We start from the raw sequence: 20,075 nt of genomic DNA, 5'->3' as shown, positions 1-20,075 counted from the left end.
TGTTTTCGTCAACGACCTTTCTCGCCAATGCTGCTAAATCGTAGCCTACCATAGAACTAGTTTCAATGTGTGTACGCCTGCATTTTGATCCTATCTAACGGATCTAACTCTGAACTCACTCATTATTCCATTGCATATGGGACTTTAAACGAGTTTTTGGTATGGGTCCAAGTAGCCCCTTAAGGGTCCAAGTAGCCCGCACTTACGGTAATTAAAAAAAATAATAACAAAAATGGGTGTGGAAATTCTGATTAAGTCGGGGAATTCAGGTTACTCGTAAAAAGTCCTGGAAGTCGGGGAATTTCATTAAAAAACCAAGAGAAGTCAGGGAATTTTAAATACGGATTTTTTTTTCTCAGAACCTATTTTTCTTTTTGTCTTATCCAGTTCTTTGGTAAAGGATACCTTATAAGACAAACCAGTTTGTTTTGCAAAATTTCTCTCTCGATATATATATAAAAGTGAAAACAAAGCGGAAAATATATATGTACGTATTTATATACCTTCCGAGTCCTCCCCTGGAAACGTAAAATGCAGTAAGTGCCAACGTCGCAGATAAAGAACCATACAGTAGATCTACCAACCCATCAAATAATTACATTGATTCTTGTCAGATTACAGCTTAAGTCGATAGACGTCGACACTAGAGCCACTTAGCGTAACAATTGACGTAACTCTTGATGGCAGGGTATTTCATCATATAACATTTTCGCTTTATTTTGACCTGTCGAATAGTGCTCTGTGGTCCGTGTGCGCCATTTTTAGAACATCCGATATATATACATGAGGAACTCCTTGGTCGGGAAAAATGGCTGCTTTTTTACGTTATACAGTGTGTTTCAAAACAACACCGACAACGTTTGGGAGGTGATTCCTGACAACCAAGATGAGACAAAAACTACAGACCAACCTGGGTGCACAAATGCTTTCTTTCGGAGTTATAGCCTGTCGAAAACATGAAAAATTGAAATTTAAAGGGCCATAGCTCCAAAACTATGGGACCTACCGCAGTCGGGTCAAGACTTCACTTAGAACTCTTGGGTAGACTTCTTGGGTCTCTTCACTTAGATTTCACTCGGGTATGTCCCCTATCCAAATATCCATGCTTCACAATCCTGCGATACTTCCACAACATTTTTTATAGAGGTGGTTAGTGAGTAGTTCAAGTTATATGCCCGTAGCCAAACTTCCTCTGCAGAAATTGCTGCGTAAGTACCTTAGGATTCTGAAACATTTATTTTTGGATAGTGCAGCCTAAGTGAAGTCTTGACTCGACTGCGGTAGGTCCGATAGTTTTGGAGCTATGGCCCTTTAACCCTTTTTTGATCCTGGCTTTATGGGCTATTTTTTAGACTTTCAGTCAAGCAGCTACTGCATCGTCACTATTTATCCTAGGATCATGGTTCATACCTCATTCTTTTCAGAATAGAGCTGGCTTTCAAATGGTACCACTTGCGTGCTCATACCATATACCAGAAGCGGGGAAAAAATGTCAAAGTGAAAATTTCGGAGGGAAAAATTTTTTCCTCGAACTTTGGCCCCCCTGGACCCCCCCTGTGTGATCGTAGCCATCTAAAAAAAAATCTGAGAAATAGTACTTGGTATACTGAATGTGTGTGCCAAATTTCAAGTTTCTATCTTGAATAGTAAGGACGAGAGAATTTTTATCAAAAATTCCCACAGTGCCCCAAAGTACCATAAAACACTATGATCTCAGGGAAAAAAATTCCTGAGACATCCCTAATTACCCTAGGACTATAATCCGCCAATCATTCTGTTCAGAATAGAACTGTCTTTCAGGCGGTACCATTCATATGTCTCCATCATGTATCTAAGGCGGGAAATTCCTGAAAAAAGGGATTTTTGGGGCAAAATTTCCCTTTTTTCAACTTTTGCCCCTCTGGACCCCCCCCCCTGTTTTTACGCAGAAATCAGAAAAAAACTTCTGGTAAATACTACTCGGTGGACTGAATGTTTGTGCAAAATTTCAATCTTCTACGTGAAAAAATAGGCCCGCCAGAAAAAATTTCCCTACCATGCCCCACTTTTACCCTATACAGAAGTATATTTGGATAAAAATTCACTGAGATGGCCCTAATTACCCTAGAATAATAATTCGATCGTCGTTCTCTTCAGAATGGAACGGCCTTTCAGACGGTATGACTCACGTGGTCCTATCATGTTTTTTTGGCGGGAAAATGACGAAATACGGGATTTTTGGGGTAAAAATTCCCTATTTTTACCCCTTTGCCCCTCTGGTTCCCCCCCCCCTGTTTTAGCACTGACATCGGAACAAAAAATCTGGTAAATAGTACTCGGTAGACTGAATGTTTGTGCAAAATTTCAATCTTCTACGTGAAAAAATAGGCCCGCCAGAAAAAATGTCCCTACCATGCCCCACTTTAACCTATACAGAAGTATATTTGGATAAAAATTCTCTGAGACGGCCCTAATTACCCTAGAATAATAATTCGACCGTCGTTCTGTTCAGAATTGAACGGCCTTTCAGACGGTATGACTCACGTGGTCCTATCATGTTTTTTGGCGGGAAAATGACGAAATACGGGATTTTGGGGGTAAAAAATCCCTATTTTTACCCCTTTGCCCCTCTGGTTCCCCCCCTGTTTTAGCACTGACATCGGAACAAAAAATCTGGTAAATACTACTCGGTGGACTGAATGTTTGTGCAAAATTTCAATCTTCTACGTAGAAAAATAAGCCCGCCAAAAAATATTGAACATAGGCTTAGAAAATGAGAAAATAAATTTTTGACTTATGACGTCATCACCTCCTATGTCTGGACGCAGGACGGTCTGAAACCATACGTAATGTCTTCTACAAGGCCTCTGGACTTGGAAAACAAAAAAAGCCCGGACGAAAAAGCTCAAATAGAAGAGAAATAACGCAATGTACCATGAAAAGTGCATATGGTACAAATTGTACCATAGGATCCCTAAAGGGTTAAAGTTCAATTTTTCATGTGTTCGGCAGGCTATAACTTCAAAAGAAAGTATCTGTGCACCCATGTTGGTCTATACTTTTTGTCTTATTTTGGTGTCAGAAATCACCTCCCAAACGTTGTCGGTGTTGTTTTGAAATACCCTGTATATAGACCTGGAAAAAATCAGGGAACCTGTGCTCACCATGTAAGTGGGAATACTGTTAATGTTTCTTCCTACCTAATCTTGTCATAAGTTTTAAGTTGAGTCACACATCTGATATCCAACGGGATACATGATGCTATTGCAACTAAGGAGTACTTGAGGCTGGCGATACTGGGACACCATTTCACGCAAATCATTCCTTCAAGCATTGATTATAATCTGTAGTCCAACAGACTAAGGTCTGGACTCGCAGAAGGCTAATAATCAAGACCAATGAGGTCGGATGCAACCTTTTAGAACTACTACTACGTCATTCTTCTTTTGTTAATTTCTGCTGCTTCTGGGCACATCATTTGTCCCTACTGCTCGGATTCAATTGTGATTCGTAACCTTCAGCGCTGGCTCTAGCCAAATCTTGTTTCAAAATATGAAGTTTGACAATAAGGTTCCAGAACTGACACTGGTACTCTATAACTGCCAATGACAGCAAACTGGTTATCATGTGAGATTAACGCTATATGTGAAATTTGCAGGACATGTGAAGCTTTGGTAAAGGCAGCATATGTATGCCCTTCTCAATATCGGTCAGCGAAGACACTCTGTGCAAAAGTAAACATTAAGTTTTGTTTTAAGTTACACCTACAAGACGATCAGAAGTGTTTACCGCGAAAATGCCCTATATCGTTTAGGTTGTACCGGATAGTTTCACGGTTGATGTACGGTGACTGCAGCAGGTCGCCAACATGCTACACATTATCTTCTAAACAATTGTTGACAAATGTCCACCTCTGGGGTCATAAGAAATGTCTTCACGTCCATCACGAAATCGGGTCTACTATTCAAACACACAACCACGAGATTGGGCATTCTCACAGTAAACAGTTCTGATCATTGTAAGTATTTGCTACTGATTTCCCAACTTACAGTAAACAATAATATTAGCACTTTGTTCCATGTCCTGCAAACTTAATCTCACATAGTAAACAATTTTCTGTCATTAGCAGTTTCAGAATTCCAGCATCAGTCCTGGAATTTTGTTGTCAAATCTTGTATTATACGACTAGATTACTTTCAAATGTTGCAGTTTTTCAGTTCATTATGAATTTCCTACTTCGTTTTTTCAGAATTACTTTATAGGATTTCTATCTTTTCCTTACATGTAGCGCGTATCTGTATCTAACTCATTTTAAAAAAATGTTTTAGGTAACATTCAACTTTCTCTGTTTACCCTTACATCGTTAGAAGAGTGATAAGAACACATCCTTTGTCTATGAGAGGAAATACGCTGGTTTTGTTCTTCAAGTTACCCAATGTCTTCTCTTTATTATCTGTTGCATATTTTCAAATTACCAAATAAACTAACCCCTTGAATAGCTTGCGAATTTTATTTGTCATTGTGCTGGTTATTTATTCTTCTACACTAGTCATCTGCGTTTATTACTGAGTTATAATAATTCAATATAAAAATACATGAGTGTGCTTTAGTCGCAATAAACAGGCACACAAACAGGATCGAACAAAAGACACTTAAAGGTAACGACAGAGTGGGCAAGTTCTTTTCTCTCTCTTTCTACCTTTAGTTTCCCTGAATAAGATTATAAATTAATACTTAAGAAATGGCGTGTGCTCTTATTTTGTATCAAAACAATTTATTTGAAAAAAAAAAAAAAAAATCTCTATGCCTGGAATTACCTGTTTCTTCTCTTGTTCGGGTATCAAGAGAAGTTTTCCACTCTGTGCTGAACCAAACATTCCTAACACCTTTTTCTTGCTATCTCCAGTTGAGAGAAAAATTCCTTTGTCTACCGTTTTTGGTGGTGCTTTTAGCTCTTTCCATGTGTATTGCCATTCCACCTTTAAAGAAAAGAGATAACTTCAATTATAAATATAGACGAACAGTGGTCTTACTGTAAGTTGAAACTGGAATGGAAACGCATTATACATAAATATAACTCATTTTGTTTAACAACTTGAGGCACAACTGTTAAATAAATAAGTCTTTTAGTTACGATGAACTGACCTAGGTTGAATTAAACAGAAATATGGGTATTCTATTAAATCACTAGTAGCAGGAAATACAAGATTATGGAAGGACAACAATACAGTTTGAATATGAGAAAATGGCACATCCAGCAGCTATTCTGAAAAAAATTCTAAGAGAAGCTATTGAAGTGTAAGTGGTTGATGACAAGATGGCAAAGCATGGATTTCCTTGATTAAATATACAAAGAAGAAGATGCTGATGAAAGATAAAAGGAAGAAGAAGAAAATGTATATGTAATGTTATTATATGTACTTCAGCAATCTTACACATTGTTACTTAAAATCCCATATCTGAAAAAATTATAAGTGGGACATTCCATGTCAAATCAACAAGTCATCAGACTGGAGAATCTCAGATTTTTGTAAAAATTGGTGCACAGCTTTATTACAGTAGATGAAAAAAATTCCAAATATTACCTCTCCCCTTCTGAAAGTGCTCCCATACAGGATGTTCAAAAATGTCAAAAAGAATTTTTTCAGTTACAGTGATTATTAAAAATTATCATAAAATGGTTAATATGTGCACTAGAGACATGAAACAAACACCATTGAAAAGCTTAAAGACTGCTCTACAAGTTGTATTATATATATATATATATATATATATATATATATATATATATTTGGTCTAGGAATTAATTCGTGCGGGTGGACAAGAGATGGCGCAACGAACGGAGCGTCCCACAGTTCCGTGTATCCACACATGTGTTGCAAACCCCTGTCATCGCGTATCGTTCGTAGTATAGGGCAGTGGATTAAAGCGTCAACAACACCAGTTTGTAGTTAAGTGAACATGGCGCAATTTGTGCCTGATAAAGTGTTTTTGCGGGGTGTCCTGGTGCATTACTTTAACATGCAGAAAAGTGCGACTGAAAGTCATCGTATTTTGGTGGAAGTGTATGGTCACCATGCTCTAGCTGAGCGAACGTGTCAGAAGTGGTTTGCACGGTTTAGAAGTGGTGATTTCGGCTTGGCAGACCAAGAGCGAGCTGGACAGCCAAAAAAATTTCAAGACGAAGAATTGACAGCATTGCTCGAGCAGGATTCGTGTCAAACGCAGGAACAACTTGCAGCAGCATTAGGCGTTGATCAAACAACAGTCTCCAAACGCTTGGAAGCCATGGGAATGATTCAAAAGATGTCACATTGGGTTCCACATGAATTGAAAGACAGAGACGTTGAAAGACGAAAAACCATTTGCGAATTGCTGCTTCAACGACAGAGCAGAAAGGGGTTTCTGCATCGAATTATTACGGGTGATGAGAAGTGGATCCATTACGAGAACCCTAAACGAAAAAAAGGCCTGAGTGAAACCAGGTGAACCAGGTCCATCACAACCAAAACGAGATATTCACTGTGCAAAGGTTATGCTGTGCATATGGTGGGATATGAAAGGTGTGGTGTACTATGAGCTGCTGCAACCGGGTGAAACTATGAATGGAGAACGTTATCGACGACAATTAATGCGTTTGAAGCAAGCTCTGGCCAGAACACGACCAGAATGGGAGAACAGACATGATAAACTTATTGTTCAACATGATAACGCTCGCCCACATGTCGCAAAACCGGTCAAAACCTATTTAGAAAATGTCGGATGGGAAGTTTTACCCCACCCGCCGTATTCACCAGACGGTGCTCCTTCGGACTACTACTTGTTCGATTGCATGAACAACGATTTGATTGGACAGCGGTTTACTTCTTCAGAAGATATCGAAACATGGGTCTCTGACTGGATCGCTTCCAAGGATGAGGACTTCTTTCGCCACGGAATCCGTACATTGCCTGACAGATGGGCGAAAGTGGTGGCTAGCGATGGACAATATTTTTCTTAAGGTATTTATGTATTTTGTGTTTGTACTACAGCTTCAATGTGTGCGTACCAACCGCACGAATTAATTCCTAGACCAAATATATATATATATATATATATATATATATAAACCCTCTAAAATAAAAAATAATACTTCAAAAAGTCAAATTAAAATTGAAATTTTGAATTTCGCATAGAAATGTCCCTGTGAATTTGTTCAAAATCTCACGTGTGTACTAAAACACCGCAAAGTTGCATTTTGGGCACTCAATGGGATCCGATTCAAAATTCAACATAAACCAAACATTGCAAGATATTGACTATGTGAAAATCTGGGTTCAGATCGATAACCATTTGCCTGTAGCTATTTACCTGCAGTATCGAAGGAATTTATATTAAATTTCATTTGTTTCTTGATGTATTCATTTGAATTTACACAATTATCCACCTTTCGAGTTATTTAGAGAGTTATTACGTTTCCGAACGGTACTCAATACAGGTCATTATTCTTGTCAGTCAGTATGGACGTTTCTAAATTTATATTGGCTACATTGATATAAGAGTTTTTCATTCCTTCCTTTCAGGATTGCTGTCACAGACATGTGGAAGTGCATAATTGAAATAGGAAAAATAATTTATTGACTAATTGTTTGTGCTGAAAGTATGTGAAGTGATTGTAAACAGTGTCACTGTGTTTCATAATACATTTGATACAAATATTGTGAAAGGGAAGGAAATATATCCTTCCCTTTCATAATAAGTTCTGTAACAGCAATCCTGAAACAAAGAATGAAAATAACATATCAGTGTAGCCAATATAAATTTAGAAACGTCCATACTGACTAACAAGAATAATGACCTGTATTGAGTACTGTTCGGAAACGTAATACCTCTCTATATAACTTGAAAGGTGGATAATTGTGTAAATTCAAATAAATACATCAAGAAATAAATGAAATTGAATATAAATTATTTGACGCTGCAGGTAAATAGCAACAGGCAAATGGTTATCGATCTGAATCCAGATATTCGCATGGTCAATGTTGGTTTATGTTGAATTTTGAATCGGATCTCATTGAGTGACCAAAATGCAACTTTGTGGTGTTTTAGTAAATATATGAGACTACAATCTGGACGATTTTGAACAAATTCACAGGGACTATGCGAAATTCAAAATTTGAATTTTTGAAGTGTTAGTTTTTATTTTACATTTTTTTTTCAACATAATACAACTTGTAGAGCAGTCTTTAAGCTTTCCAGTGGTGTTTGTTTCATGTCCCTAGTGCACACATTAACAATTTTATGACAATTTTAAATAATCACTGTAACTGAAAAAATGCCCTTTTTTTGACATTTTTGAACACCCTGTATGGGGACATTTTCAGGAGGAGAGAGATAATATTTGAGATTTTTTCATCTCCCACTGTAATAAAGCTGTGCACCAATTTTTACAAAAAAATCTAAGATGGTCAGGTCAGATTTTGTCATTTCATTGGTTGATTTCACATGGAATATCCCAAGTGCTTTTTCGTTAGTTTCAAAACTGAAACAGATCTAATTATTGTATGTGTTTAGTATTGTTACATTATATATATATATACACATGCTTACATGTTCCCTTGAAAATGCTGCTAAATTAATTAGTCAAATAATTGGATAAATATAAGTAATAAAACACAACACTAAAATATATATACCTAAAATACTAACATATATAAAATATATATTGGGTTTACAGAAAGAACTTTAAAATGAGATAGGACGAAAATTACAAGTGGTAGTGCAGTCAATGACATTATATCTTGAAGATGATGTCATTCAAATGTCCTTCATTTGATACATCCACACAAAATAATCCACGTGTGTGGAGGGGGGAATCACATGATCTGGGCGGCAAATTCACATTACCACTTCTCGACAGAATTTATCCAGGGAATTTTGCATGCAATAAGTCCATAGTAAAATAACACATTCAAATAATTTCGATACGTTGTTCAATTGCAAATCTGCATGCTAAACTGCTACAGACTACTGCACATACTAGCTCTCAGTTAAATCTCGCCTATACAGTCAGCCAGAACACGATTTCAAATTTCCAACGTTCTTATTAGTAAGTCCTATATATTTAAAAGAGTGGTAATAACTGCCATCACAGATAAAACAATACATAACTATTTTACTATGTCCAAGAAAAACTAAATGTCTTATCTGAAAAACATCGGTTTATGGAACAGATATCAATTATTTAACTGTGTGAAAAATTATGAACCAGGTCTTACCTGCCATTGTCCAAACATATCACTATGAAAGAAGTACATTACTCTTTTGTCAGTCAAAAGCAATATATCTTTGCCATCTGCCATTAGAACTGTGTGAAATACATACAAATCAGTCGTGGAATATTTTCCTTTCTCCACTTCCTGCAAAACAGAATAAATTTCTTATAATTTAACAAGTATTTGCTGTGCATAAACATATTAATTTTGCACATCATATCGCATCGATGATAATCGTACATGAATTTTCCACAAGATATGCAGGAGTCTTGTATACTCATGTCCAAAATTATTGTCGCATGTCTATAAATATGTTGTTCTAGGAATATAATTTGATAACGAATTCGCCCTGTATTTCTTATAATGTTAGTATGTGTATAATCGGCAAAGACATGTATGTAGAAAATTTCATGTCAAAAGAGCAGTGAATAAGAACAATAAAACTTTCTTGTCCATTTAGCAACGTTTTGTTTTACTCATTCTAATTTTCGTATTTATAACCCTTTTCCTATCAAATTTACACAAATATACATTTCCCGATTATACGCATAGTATCAGTATTAAAAGCACCCTGCAAAATCATTATCAAATTATATTCTTACAAGAAGACAGTTATAGATATGCGACAATCATTTTGGACATGAGTGTACGTTTTAGACGAAATAACTACAATGTTTACTTCCATACCATTTCTGGGATAATTTTTTCTCCTTTTTCCCTATGCTTTAAATAAAGTACCAATATTTTTTATTCGTAAAGACTACAATATAAGAATTTTCCTTCAGAAGCCATTCCTATGAGTTATTAAGACAGAAATATTAAAATACAGATTTCTATTGTTAAAGAGTTTATAATAGATACATAATTTACACGAATAATCCCAATAGCCAATTAGTAAATTGATAAATGTTGCCTATCCAGTCAGTGTTGCCAGAACACGATTTCAAATTTCCAACGTTCTTATTAGTAAATCCTATATATTTAAAACAGTGGTAAAGATACAATGACTACAACATATGATAGCATTAATAAAGCAAGCTTGGTTAATTATATGTATATATATATATATATATATATATATATATATATATATATGAAGACTACGTAAAAATTATATTTCCTCAAGCGTATTGATTTAATACTTCACGATTTTTTATTGAAGTAATTTAATAATTTACTTCTATTATACACAGTAAAATTCCCACGAAGGATATAGTTTTGGTGAAGCACTTTCATTTGAATTCCCTGTGAGTGTTTCTGCAAGCAGAGACCATATTTATTAGTCAGAAGTTTCTGCAAATCATCATACTCTTGTTCCTTTCGAAAAATTTTTATTTTAAAGTTTTGATCACACATCATTATACTCATACTTCAAAAATATTAATTAAAATTACTTATACTATATATTGGTATTTTTAATAGAAGATAGGAATATATATTTTTTAATAACTAAAGACTATCCAGAATAGTTTATAATAGTACATACACTACCGCTCAAAAGTTTCTGAACATCCCCGATTTTTCTAAGTATCCACTGTGATCCTATTATTTTGGCACGAGAACTTTACCGCTGTGTATAAGAGGTACTCCTACCTTTAGCATAAAATTTAACGACAGTTGAATCGAGGTCTGAGAGGTACTGCAAATGATATAGCGAATTATAATTCTTGAATTGAAACCAAAAAATCACAGTTTGATATAGATATTGCATAGTATCAACCCCTATAGCAGAACATGCCGCGATCTGCGATGTGATCGCAGAAAATTTGCCGCGCCTCACAGTGCGTCGACCAATGGACAAAAATTAGAAAAGAAACAATTTTCTTCGGACTTACAAATAGCACAGAATGAAGCACAAATGATTCAAAAGACAGAAATCCATAGCCACAAAATGATGACAACCTGTCAGCCAACAGAGGGCGCGTGCAAAGTTATAACATTAGACCGACCCGAGTCGAGATGACACTCTTGCAGATAACTATTAGCATGCAAACTACTATATTAGACCGACCTGAGTCAATTTCTACATAGTGATCGCACTGGTGTTTCAGACCAATGCGAAAGGTGAGACTTTTTGTCACTAGTGGGAAGTTATAGCACAACTACGTTCTTTCCTTTACGACGAACGATTGGTAATCATTTTTTCACTGGTATATTTGGAATATCTCAAAAAAGCCTAAACATGTCTTGAGATCTCTGCAGAAATATCTTCCTTCAATGATTTCCTTTGGATTCAGCAATAGTGTATGTGCAAGTGTCCGCAATATTGCCTGTAATTAGTGAAATTGCGAAAGAAGACGCCATGAAAAACAAGGACATTTTTGAAAGATGGATAACAACCACCAGTGCTAGTCGGAAGAAAGCGGAATCTATGCAGGCTATTTGTAGTCGTTATAAACTTGAATACGCCACGGAAGATGTTACAACAGTTTAGAGAAATTTAGTAAGTTATTAATATGACCTTGAGCAATAAAACTGGAGGATGTCACACAGAGTTTGGTCGGTTTTCCTAGCTAAAAATAAAGAGTGGTTTGATCGTGCATGTACACTTCCGGACTATGTCTCAACAGTGATAAGTGCTCGGTATCACACTAACGTGAAGACCAATGTAGCTTGATGTACTCACGGTAGAACCAGTAAACAGTCCGCAGAGTGTTCAGTAAAAACAAAGAAAAGGCGCTTAGATCCTCTTGTACCGACTAAATCGGCAGAGGAGCTTGCCTTTGCTGCCAAAGAAGCAGCAGCGAAATTAAATACACCAAGAAATGACGAATAGTCCAAAGGATTGTCGGTTATGCGGAAGAAGCTTTAGAAGTCTCTATAAAGTCTTCCGTCACACTAGGCTACACTTTATACGGAAAACTTCTCCCTTCAATACTTATTTAGAACTGATGAAGCATATGCTTATTCTATCTGACCCTATTGTCCCCTCCAAGATACAGATTCACGCAAAGAAAAGGAGGACAGATACGGATCTGGAAAACTGATGCTGTCCAGCTTCATAATTCTGTCGCTATGGAATTTGATAACTTAGACAGTGATGGTACTGACTGATCTAAAAAAAAGAAGAAAAAAACAAAGAAAGAAAAAACTCTAGAACTGTTTCAGTCATTTCATGCACTGCTTTTCATTATATTTTAGTGTTGTGTAGTTTTGAGTTATATGGGTTCGTGTTTACGAGTGCCGTAAACAGTAAGGGCTTTATGCAGAGTCGTTGTGACGTATGTTTAGCGTCATACTAAAGGTTTTACTAGTGCAGGAAACATATGTTAGTCGAACTCTTTAGTATGACACTAATCACGCGTCAGAACTACTCTGCATAAAATCTTATATGTCTAACATAGTTTTTTGACGTCCCTGAACGGGATATTATTTTCTATATAAGTACAGTTGTCAAGTTCGATAACTTCAAGAACAACTTTGCTTCAGTCTAAGTGATCAAAGAGCGCCTTGCGACACAATAAACATGTGATAAAAGCTTCAGTATTATTTGTTTTATTTTTGTCCATTACTCCCATATGCTCGACGCACTGTGCGCCTGTGCAGAAAAATTGTCAGAGGAGAAAAAATAGCCAACAGAAAAGTATAAAAAGATACCTGCTATGTGTAGATTTCTTAAATGGACGGACTACTCGCATAAATAGAGTTTGAACTGTTTTTTACTCGCGTAAAGCGTATTTTTAAGAATCATAAGTGTTTCTTCTGTAGAAAATTTTCACAGAATACCTGCAGAAAACTTCTGACTGACAAAAGCTCATCGCACAAAGACAAAGAAAGTTCTGCCATCGGGGTATAAACAAGCGTGTGGAAGGTGAGGCACGATATTAGTTTTGTTTGGAAAGTGTAGACACAGAGGGTCAATGCAGTGACAGAAATTTGCAAGAAAGAGTAGTTTTTATTTTATTTTATTTTTTATTTTTTAATTGCTGTTCTTTATACCTTGCTGATATGCGAACGTTTAAAACGCCAAAAATACTATACTTTGAAAAGTGGTTCCGTATGCTCTACTGTTGCTCGTTGAAATAGTAACGACGAGCATTACATATATGCTTCCACTGAGCGGCAATTGAGCAGAGAAGGATGTATATTGACCGTCGTAAACATTTTTCAAGGAATGGCGTTTTTGGCTTTTTAAACGCCAGCATATCTACAAGGTACAGAGAACTGCAAAATTTGGAAAACTGCTTTTTCTTGCGAACTTCTGTCACTACATTGCCTCTTCATGTCTACATCTTTCAACAGAACTAATAAGTTGCCTTGCCTACTACAGTTTTGTTTATTCTATGTAATATCTATGTGAAATGTCCTTTTTCTGGTTTCGGTTTTCAGAATTATAATTTGACGTATCATCTGCAGTACCTCTCAGACCTCGATTCAACTGTCGTCAAATTTTAAAAGCTGGATATGCTAAAGGTAAGGATGTTTTCATCTATTCTAACCATATAACTGTAAGGAAAGATTTTCATTTATTGTAACCGTAAGGTAGGTGTCCATCTATTATAACAGTATAACCGGTAAGGAGATACATTTTTATTTATTATAACCATATTATCTTAAGGATATTTCTCATCTATTATAACAGTATAATCGTTAAGGATATGTTTTCATCTATTATAACCATATAATCACAATGATATGTTTTATCTACGAGGAGTAATCAAAATGTTCCCCGAATTTTGTTGTAGCTCTCTATTACCACAATGTAAGTATACATTTACTTAATCGTCTTCGGAGCACACACACTTACTCTACTGCTCCTGTGATTGCTGTAAACACCGAAGAAAGGTCTGTTTTGGTATTTTCCAAAGTTCAGCCGGCGCGTTGGTTTTGATGTCTTCTACGGTGACGAAACGGGTACCAATGCTGTTTCCCTTAAAGCATTGTCACGTAAACTGACTTTAGGGTTATTAAAGTAGGGATCTGAAGCAGATTTCCCCAATATGCATAAAAACTTTATGCTGTGCGTTGCTCGAATTCGGCAATGCTCCAATTGATCACCACATATTTCTCCGTTTAGGCACACTACTCGTAAACTGACTGTTATGAGCTATTCACACTTGTCATATTCATAATTAGGCAACCTGAGGTGAGGACTGTACTGTACAGGATTCATTGTGATTGCATCATAAATGCCAAAACTACAACATTCCGGGAGCTTTATGATTGCTCCTCGTATTATAACCGTAATGATAGGTTTTTCTCTCTTATAACCATAAGAGATAGGTTCCCTTCTACTATAACCATATAATCATAAGGATAGATTTTTATCTATTACAAACGTATAAGTGGTAAGGATAGGTTTTAATCTATTATAACTGTATAATCATACGAATAGGTGTTCACTCTTATAATTGTAAGGATAGGTTTTCATCATTTATAACCGTACGGATAGCTTGTCATCTTTTATAACCGTAAGGAAAGATTTTCATCTATTACAATCACAAGGATAAGTTTCCATCCATTATCATCATATTAACCGGTGGAGATAGGAAAGCCATTTCACGTACTTTCTTGATAAGTTTTCTATGAAGATTTACGAAATAACAGAAACAACTACTCACTTGCAAAAGTAGATTCCCTTCAGCTTCATGTCTTACATAAGGTCTCACTAAACCATCAGCCTGGAACAATCTTGGAGGCCTCAATCTTGATATTTCTTCCGTCAATTCAGTTGCTCTATAAAGAGAGGAAGATTTTAACAGTCTCTTTTCCACATTTGCCAAAACTTGAAGAGAAGTAACTGAATATTATAGAAATTATCTGAGACGAATTCAATAATGATGTATTTTCAAGGAAGTTCATCCTCGACTTTTAGTAGGGGATAATGATTTAACGAGATACAACAGTGGAAAAGTTATAATGTATGGAGATAACACAGTGGAAAGCTGTATCAGAATATACTATACATTCTATTTAATACTAAAAATTCTGGATTTATTAGCTCCAATCAAATGTTAATAATTGATTTCAATGTTACTCCAAAAATGACGATCTGTTTCATCTTTCGGATAATTAACAAATACTCCTTAACAGTACTAAGAATTTTTAATTTGTTGAAATATGGAAAATACCATTAGAAATGTGTGTTACGTGTTACAAAATCATCTCTGTGATTGAAATATCTATACTTTTCCTTTCTCAATATATGATCTGCAGGTCCACATATATGTTTCTCAAATATTAGTTTATTAGTTCTTGCATACTTAACTTTTGAACTGTATCATCTACTGTCCCCTCAGCAAAACTGAAGGCACAATTTAGCTCTCTTAGTTTTTAAAGTATATTTCTAAAATAATATGTCAAGGGATACATTTTAAAATTTTAAAATATGAATATTTATACTTAAAAAAAATTTGTTCATTGGAGGAATTAAGGAACTATGTTAACGATTATTTTCTCTATCTCTTGTAAACTTTTATAGAAACCCTGATGAATTGTCAACTATATTACCGGGACTGTATATGTGTATTTAAACCTACCAGCATTGATTAAATTCTTATGCTTGCAAATGTAATTTAAAATCGTACATAGGATTATACAATCCTGAATTATGAATACCCATAGAGGAAAATGGTAGATTGTATCATCGGATACTCTATTTTAAACTAATTATGCATGCTTATTATTCAATTTAGTTATGCTCAAACAGTGGCGTAACAAGACGGGGGGAAGGGGGCATTGCCCTCCCTAAGTTCTGGTAGAAGTTATTGGGGGCGCCGAAGGCGCCTAATGATTACTTTGCCTTATTTTACAGCCGATTCAAGAATGAAAAGTTTATGTACAAAAGCAGTGTTTTGTATGCACTGCCAAATCTTCGACAAAATACAGAATGCTTTGTATTATTATAACTAATGGACACTTTTTCTGTTCCTTTTGGTCTTGATTGTCTAGGGCACGTTTGATACAATACAATAAAATAAAAACTACTTATATGACAGTGAAGCAGCGATATAAAATTCCTTGTCGCCTCTCATTATGTACGGGCGCCTGCTTCGATAGAATAAAAAGGAAATAATGTTACAATGACGGAGCATTTTAAATATATTAATTATTCCTTTCATTGCCCCTGACTGCCAAAGGGCACCTTCGATAGAATAAAAAAGGAGATATTATTACACCAATGGGCACTGTAGATATATCAATTATTCCTTTTGTCGTTCCTAATTGTATCGGGGCGCCTTTGATAAAATAAAAAAAAGGAGATAATATTGCACCAAGGGACGCTGTAGATAAATTAGTTATTTCTTTTGTCGCCCCTGATTGTATAGGGGCGCCTTCGACAGAACAAAAAAGGATATAATAATGTACCAAGAGCGTTATAGATATATTAATTATTCATTTTGTCGCCTCTGACTGCCAAGAGACGCCTTCGGTAGAAGAAAAGAATGTGGCGTCAAGTCAAGATGCACTTATTCCTTTTGCCATCCCTGATTCGTGAGGGACATCGTATGTTTAAACTGAAATGATTCTGAAGCGCTTTTTAGTGCTGCTGATATCCTTACACTCTTAGCCGGCTCTGCTCGGATGCCAAAAACTGGACACACCCCACAGGGGAACGGACATTACGCCGGAAACAGACCAGAATGGTCATTCATCACCAGGTCCCAAGGAGATGGCAGTAGAAAGTAAGCACATTGAAATGACAAGCTTTGGTTTCAGCAGAAAAAAAAAAAAAAAAAAAAAAACTGACAAGGAAACTTTGCCACGCTTATTTATTTAACGCGTCATTTTTCCTTCCTTTTACACCATTTTACGGTTTTTTTCGATTTATCTATCGCTTTTATTCTCCTTTTCTCATCTTTGCTCCTTCCTTTTCTTCCCTTTCCATTTATTCTCCCATATCTGCCTTTGTAAAATAGAAACAATTTGGCAACAGCTTCGTTTTGGTTCATTGTTGTCTGCCGCTTGAAACAATCGTTTTCCTTTCTGAGTATCTATCGTTTGAGAATCAAACATATTCGAGGTTATTTCTTGTGTGTATTGGTTTGTGCACTGTGCAGTACGAATTTTTCAAGTGAAATATGTCTGAAATAGCGAAAAGAAAGAAGTTATCTGGTGCAGAGGCCCGGAAGCGGAAACAACAGAGACTTCGTGAAGATGGGAAGCTGGGTACTTCGCTATTGAAATTCCTTAAGAAAAATACTCACCAAGATAAAGGTAAGAAACAAATATTTTTCATGGTAACTGCAAAACTGATATGTACTGACACAAATTTATGGGCATTATCGGCATCTACGGCCTTACGCCCGTCACGTATGAGGGATGATATTCCTCGCCGAGCACACTATCCGGGCAAGGAAAGAAGTGGCCTGGGTCCTATAAGTTAGGCACCTTCACGACATTTGCTTGGTGTAAATGAGGAAAACCCAGGAAGAAACTCACTCAGGATGACTAGCCAGAAAAAGTTGTTACACTTTTTCGACCCAGTCACTCAGGAGTCAGGACTTTTTTTCTTTTCTTTTTTTGTATGTAGAGATGAATCTTTTTTTTTTTTTTTTTTTTTGTGTGTGTGTGTCGATATACAAATCCATACCGTTTGCTTGACATCCAGTACTTCTAACAAGTAACACTTCCCAAGTGTAACAATCCGATTTTGATAATATTTGGCAGGTAGATACTACGCATAAAATAAACGAATACATTTTTTTTTTTCATTTTCTGTTGGAAAACGGTTTTAGGGTGAAAAAGCCCCAATCCAAAATTTTGGAATTTAACAGCCGAAAGGCAAAAACAAGTGAACCGAACTGAACGAAATTGTGCACACATATTGTAGACGCAAAATGAGGGAATACGTGTTTCGTATTTTCCTGGAAGAAACGGTTGGGTGGGGCACGGACCCCTCCAAACCTTTGGTCACGAAATATCAAAAGTGCTAATAACAGTATGTCAGAGGTGTAAAGGACACGAAGGAGTGTAACGAAACTTTGTGTAAGGACAATATGCAAAAAATAAACAAATACCGGTTTTTTATTTTCTGTGGAAAAACTGTTTTAGGGGGCAAAAGCCCCCATCCAAAATTCTGAAAGTTGAGGCCCGAAAGGCCAGAAGAAGTGAACCGAAGTGAATGAAATTGTGCACAGATATTGTAGACGTAAACTGAGGTAATTTGGTTTCGTATTTTCCTGGGAAAAAGCGGTTGAGTGGGGCACGCACCTTCTAAACCGTTGATTACGAAATATCAAAAGTGCAAATAAGTATACGTCAGAAGTTCCTACAGAGTATGGAGAATTGCAACGAAACTTCGTATAGGGACAATTTGCAAAACAATAAATGAAACATGTTTTAATTTGTGCGGAAAAACAGTGTTGGGGCCTAGGCCCCCTCCGAAAAAAAGTAAATTTTACCGTAACAGCGCAGGAAGGACTGGACCGAAACAAATGAAATTGTGTGTAGATATTGTATATACCCTATGAAAATAAGGCGTTTCGTGTTTCTCAAGTGTCCCTATTCGTTTTGCTTCAAATTTGGCACATCAACGGCAAACTGGAAATTAATCGACACGTGTTTTTGTTTATGCGGAAAAACGTTGTAAGGGTTAGGTGCCTCCTGAAATAGTATAAAATACGCATTACTGTTTATGCTTGTTGTTGATCTTCCAAATTTGAAGAAATCGGATGGAGACACTTGTGAAACACGAAAGGCCTTATTTTACATATCCAATATCTGCATACAATTTCATTCGCTTCGATCCACTCCTTCCGCCACTCAACGCCTCGGTCCACTCAAGTTTTTTTTTTTTTTTTTCTTTCTTTTCAGGAAAATACGAAACACATATTCCCTCATCTTACCTCTACAATATTTGTTCACAATTTCATTTACTTCGGTCCACTTCTTCTTGCCTTTCGGGCGTCAAATTCCGAAATCCTAGGTGGACCGTTTTTCCGCAGAAAATATAAAACACGTATTCGTTTATTTTATGTGTAGTATCTACCTGCCAAATTTTATCAAAATCGGAGTGTTAAACTTGGGAAGTGTTACTTGTAAGGAACTTTATCGAGGATTTCATAGTCTGCAAATCATAGACCTAGGTAATTTATTTATTTATTTATTTGTTTCTTGTACATGTCCTAAAAGGAAAAGGTGTTCAAAGAGGGGGGAAATGAGTTTAAAATTGTACAAAAAATAGTGTCTCACGATCCCTCATATTAGGAAAAAGAAATTCGATATATAAGTACTTTATCAAAGATAGGAGAAGACCGAAGTCTATTTAAAGACCGGAGAAGACCGAAGTCTATTTAAAAGTTTACGGTGCGTGTTCTAACAGGGGGAGGAGGACATTCAAAGAGGAGGGAAATGGTTTAAAGATTATGCAAAATATAGAATATCTCAAGCGGTGAGGTTATATGAAGTTTATCGTCTCTTTTAACAAGGAAGTTATATACCACATGGACCTACAACTTTGTGTGGAATTCGAACCACATAAGTTCCCGCCGGGAATCGAACCTGGGAAAGTCTTACGAACTCTTCACTGAGGAAGATGAAATTCGGAATATAAGCTCCTTCCAAGTAGCTTTATCAAAAGAAACCATAGTCTGAAAAGGACAGACCATAGGTTATATATATATATATATATATATATATATATATATATATATATATATATATATATATATATATATATATATATATATATATATATATATATATATATATATTGTCCGTGTCGTAAGGAGAGAGGAGGAGGTTCAAAGACGGGAAGTGGTTTAAAAATTATGTAAATAATAGAGTATCTCAAGCAGTGAGACCATATGGAGTTTATCGTCTCTTTCAGCAGCAAGACTATATGAGAAATGGACCAAAAGCTTCACGTGGAATCAGGACACGAGCTCCCACCGGAAATCG

General features: G+C 36.1%; 1 protein-coding gene across 2 annotated transcripts in view; it reads right to left on the bottom strand.

The window, feature by feature from the left end:
* The window catches only part of Vps13 (vacuolar protein sorting 13C), a 426,449-nt gene that overhangs the window by 5,502 nt on the left and 400,872 nt on the right, over positions 1-20,075 (bottom strand). For both annotated transcript variants that reach the window (XM_081749100.1, XM_081749101.1), the window contains 3 exons: positions 14,795-14,909; positions 9,237-9,377; positions 4,797-4,958 (listed from right to left, as the gene is read on the bottom strand). In XM_081749100.1, the coding sequence (XP_081605226.1) occupies positions 4,797-4,958; positions 9,237-9,377; positions 14,795-14,909 (418 nt within the window). The remainder of the gene's footprint in view (positions 1-4,796; positions 4,959-9,236; positions 9,378-14,794; positions 14,910-20,075) is intronic.

This window comes from Thermobia domestica, chromosome 2 (genome assembly GCF_964235325.1).
Source record: "Thermobia domestica chromosome 2, izTheDome1.hap1.1, whole genome shotgun sequence".
Lineage (NCBI taxonomy): Eukaryota > Metazoa > Arthropoda > Insecta > Zygentoma > Lepismatidae > Thermobia > Thermobia domestica.
Note: the sequence above shows the minus strand (reverse complement) of the source record. Positions and strands in the feature narration are given on the sequence as shown.